This window comes from Ylistrum balloti, unplaced genomic scaffold, assembly GCF_031769215.1.
Source record: "Ylistrum balloti isolate Yb309-2 unplaced genomic scaffold, AGI_CSIRO_Ybal_v1 Utg369752, whole genome shotgun sequence".
NCBI lineage: Eukaryota > Metazoa > Mollusca > Bivalvia > Pectinida > Pectinidae > Ylistrum > Ylistrum balloti.
In genome coordinates, this window is record NW_026781955.1 from 1093391 (window position 1) to 1098443 (window position 5053).

At 33.9% G+C, this 5053-nt stretch overlaps 1 protein-coding gene across 1 annotated transcript; it reads left to right on the top strand.

Moving 5' to 3' along the window:
• Window positions 1–1393: 1393 nt before the first annotated feature.
• Window positions 1394–4381, top strand: LOC132543343 (heme-binding protein 2-like). Its single transcript, XM_060206835.1, has 4 exons — window positions 1394–1543; window positions 2431–2563; window positions 2902–3082; window positions 4207–4381. The coding sequence occupies exons 1-4, from the start codon at window positions 1394–1396 to the stop codon at window positions 4379–4381; spliced, it is 639 nt and encodes a 212-aa protein (XP_060062818.1).
• Window positions 4382–5053: the final 672 nt, after the last annotated feature.

Sequence of the window (5053 nt, forward strand, 5' to 3'; positions counted from 1 at the left end):
CTAGACCTAACCAACGACAAAAATAAAAACTAATGTTATATAGGACGTTTCATAATTTTTATTAACAAAGGATGGAGTAAGTTGAAAGTCACCACCAAAACACGTGATTTATTTTCATTATTTCTGGGCATATTTAGCACTGAGCGAAAATGAAGAATTTTACGCGAAGGTAAACATGGTCGTAAGCAGTGTTTACTGACTATAGCCGATTTGTCAGATTGTTATTAATTACGATATTTAGATTTAATGTCCGAATTTTGTGAGTCTTATTCCTAATTCAATAATGGATGTGAAAAATAACTTAAGCAGTCGTTTATCAGGACTACGGTAACTTTTCCTTGTCACGTTTGTAATCATGTGTTGACCAGCATGTGCCACGTGATACGATCACGGGTAAAGACATTCAAACATCTTCACGTGTATCTGAACGTGACTTCTGCACGGGGTTATCCAAATGCCATCTTTCACATATTTTTACTTTTGCTCTATTTTTAGGAATAAATGCACATTGTACTTATTTGAATTGCAAAACATGCAATATGATGGAGAAAAAACATCATAATTAGCGAGAAAGTATAGTTGATAATTCATAGAATATCCTGAACTTATGTTGGAAATATTTGTTGAAACTGTCACACAAAATAATCAAAGAAAAGAAAGAAAAAATTCTTTTAACCTCTTGCTGGATACGTAAAATGAACGAGTCCAGATAAAGAATTGATTGGAAGGTAAAAAAGAAGGCCAAAGAACCGATTCGTGGTGAATTCGTATCCGAAAAGTACTGACAAATAGTGGGAAGTGGGGTCAACGTTTTAGTATGCTAGACCTAACTCGGGAGGAATAGATAAGGGGATTAGGTCATGTTTGTTTTGTTTTCATAACTTAAAAGGTTTGCTCGATAAGAAATATGTTTCGTAACGCACTGATTTGCGGTTTCTATATAAGACCGTACCCTTTGATAGAAGAGCACTACATACACATCAACACCCAAAGCTTTCACACCACAGCGAGGCCTTTAACACAAGGTAAGAGTTTTACAGGTTTAAACAATAGTAAATCATGTATATGCCGGATTAAGCGTCAACCTTAAATGTAATATATTTTGTCATTGACAGGTGAATGTTTAGTTAATGGTTAGAGTTAAGTTACGTCATTGCAAGTCTTGATAATACAGACATATCAGAATGCCTGCTCACTTTTTCTGTAACAATGCGAGTTTTGTGTAATAGCAATACCTTCATTTGAAGTAGCAACATCATCCATGACTCAATGTCTCATGTGCGTATAAATATATACCATTAATTTTTCCCTGTAAGTGGCATATCAGTATAAATTACAGATTTCTCGCAAATATGTCAAAATGTCTCACGCGTAATTTTGTTCTGTTGTAGCCATGCAGTATTTTGTCTATTTAACCGCTTGTGTGGCTGTTGCAAGCGCAGTAGCCGTAAATCCTTTGGCCAATGTCCATAGTCAAACGGCATCACCAGATTTCTGTCATGACTTGGAATGTCCTCATTTCAGTGTGGTCCAGACATTCTCGGTAAGTCTAGGAAGGTTCTTCTTATCTAAGATTTTCATTATTTAGCCTGACCTTTAAGTTTCAACTTTTAGGAAGCACGAGCGAGCTCTTTATTGTATAACTATATTATGTGCAAATTAAAAGAAAATGTGAGAGATTTAATTTGATTTCGGTGCTGATAAATTCCCTTCCATACTGCTTTTAAAGTTTAAAGTCATTATCAATAAGCAAAAATTACGGTTAACCTGATTTCTTGTCAGTATGAATTGATTTCGAGGGTTCTTAATTCCTCAGTCGCTCCATAGGTTTCAAAGTTAACATCACTGACGAGTCAAGGAGGGACGAAACAGCTGTATGATACAAATACTTCAGTGTTCAGCCCTAGTGTATCTAATTCTAAGTTTAGCAAGGGGTGCTATTCACTTGTGTGTCTTTTGTACAATCTGCTAGAATGCAGATAGTAGACACAGCTGGTGGACTATTGGTCCCTGATTTTTGCCATACCCTGTATGCAACGTTTCTTCGAATAGTGACACGCTTTAGAATATATACATGTACTTAACGTTCGTTTGAAACTATCAGATACATTTATGTGTAAAAATTATGGGACTTAGGCATCTCCACATATAGATTTTGACTTTTGACATTGCTTTCGATTAATTTTGGTTTTCTCAGTTTTCAGAAATATGATATCAACATTGAGAAATGTCTTGTTTGTGGACGTATTCTCATCTCAAAGGTAGCTGCATAATTATAACGAGAATAGTAAGAAAATGCACCCTAAATAGGCGAAGATAGAAAGAGGGGATTCTTGTAAACAGCCAAGTTTCTTATTTATCTTAAAGTACGCATTTCCTTTGTCCTATTAAGATATTAAAAGAGTGATTTTCTTTTTTTTTCAATTTCAGGGATACCAACTACGTCACTATGAGAAATCCATGTGGGTTGCTACCAACAAAACCACTATGGAGTTTACTGACCAAGATAATTCTGAAATGTTCTTCAAATTGTTTCACTACATCTCTGGCAACAACACCCGACGTGAGTATGGCGTCCGTTGTCTCTTATTGTATTCTAAAATAAATTGTATTAATATATTATATTTTGTATCCTAACTGTTGTCAGAATCCTTTGTTAACATAACTTGCATCGTGTAATAGGGTAATTTTATCTATATCATTGAAGGTAGGTAGCTATCAATAGACTCATTGAGATGTGACACAGATATTTCCTCACTGCTTATGCTGATTAATAAATTGTTAAAACTGTTCAAATATTCCACGGGAGTTACTTTCATCATTAGATATAATAAATGTGTACAGATAATTAAATGATAAAAACATTAGATAAAACACCTGGATACATGTACATTATTACAGATACAAAGATTGAAATGACAGCGCCGGTCTTACTGAAGGTAGAACACGGACCAGGACCAACTTGTGAGAGCTTCTTTTACCAACACTTCATGATACCATTTGAATTTCAAGCCAGCCCTCCAGTTCCAACAGATCCTAGTGTTTATATCACAGAATTACCTCCCTTTGATGTCTATGTAAAGTAAGTAAAACTCTTTTTGATATCTTACTATAGAGTTTGTCTTTCTAATATATCAAGCTGCAATAGTCAACAACTTCTCTGTTTAGTGTTTCTTTATTAAAATGATTTGTGAAAATATGTTAAGGAGGTATGATAGGTTAATGTGACAATAGCAGATCCATTAATGACAAAGGTACACAGATATTGGTGATATAACAAAATCAGCAGGATTTGTAGTTTGTGGAGAAACACTCTAAAACTACATTTTGTATTGGATCATATATCCCAAAGAAAAATAATTCGAACTTAACTGATATTTTTTCCTCGGCGTGTGTCATATACTGAAGTGAGATAACGCCCCCTTTCTTCATATATATATATGTATTATTTGACATTAATAAATTGATAGTTACTTTACATGTTCCTGTATCACGAGTATTGTGTTATAAGAAATCGTGAAATTACTTCATCATATTTATACTATTTACACACATTTAAGTATGAGACATTTTTTATGTACGAAATGATAAATTTCAAACTATAGATATATATGTGTATATATATATACCCTAGTAAAACTTTGAGACACATGTTTCTTTTTATTCAATGAGAACGGCGTTCAGGTATTTAAAGATTATTATATGAAAATTGTAATATCACACCCCTAAAAAGGGCAGTAACTCTTGGCGATCAGAATGAGATATCTATGCTTAGCTATTACCCGTAACGTTCGCGAACTGCAGGCGTATCACTAATAAGGGAAACTCATCCGAAAACGACACTACCCGGAAATTTGAGTGTGATTCTATTTCAAAACAACAACAACAACAACAACAACAACAACAACAACAACAACAACAACAACATCAACAACAACAACAACAACAACAACAACAACAACAACAAATAATTGATTAATTAAATTAAGAAAGAAAGAAAATAGAATTTAAAAAACCGCATTTCTTCCTGCCGAGCAATATTTATGTTCAAATCAGAGAGCGATGAGCGGAAGCGACAGAATTAAATCACTCGGGCTGATATCAACTGTTAAAAATGTATGCTTTATCACATGTACAAAAAAAAAAAAAACCCGATGTTATCAGTTGTAAACATATGATTACTACACATGTCGATTTTTATTACAGAACGTTTGGAGGACGCCCCACATTTGACGACAAGATGGCCATGATTGAATCTCTAGTAACTGAGATAGGGAACCCGTCCCTTTTTGAGGAAAGATATTATTATTTCAGCGGTTACGACGGCCCCTACACAATTCGTGACCGTCATAATGAGGTGTGGTTGGTAGCTCGCCATTAGGAAAGCTGGCCAAAACGAATGACAGTGATGAACGCAATATGAATGTCTGATAGATGTTAGGTGTGGATAAATATGAGTGAGACAAGGACTTACCAAACTTTTGTTAATACTGTTTTTGTTCTGTGTTTTTTATATCTAGTTTACGATTCTATTTTACATAAAAAATAAACATAATAAAAAAAAACAGATGTTAAAAATGAACATTGCGTTTTTGTGTGTTTTCTTGAAACACTTCAATGTTTGTCTATACATGCTAAATAAGATGACAAGGACTTGTTTTTGGTCGCGATTTCAGGAATTGTATTGGATGGATACGTTTCACGTGCAAGCTATGTAAAGTATTGTAAATTATCTATTTTCGTAGTTTTCCAAACTCAAAACAGAAATAATAATTTCGTTGTTACACAATATGATGAATCTATGGACAAGTGTGAAATACACTAATACCACAATATATGCATTCTTGAACAATTAATCAAATCGTGGACATCTCAGTTGGTTAATTAAGGACATCCGCGAAATCAAAGAGGATAAAACCGCAACGAAAATTAACGACTTAACAGTATATAATAATCAAATTTTAAAAAGTAAGGACGGAATTTCATGCAAACATTCCTTCAATTTCAATGACACGTCTCTTTTTTCTCTAAAAATTCGCAACATATGCCAACA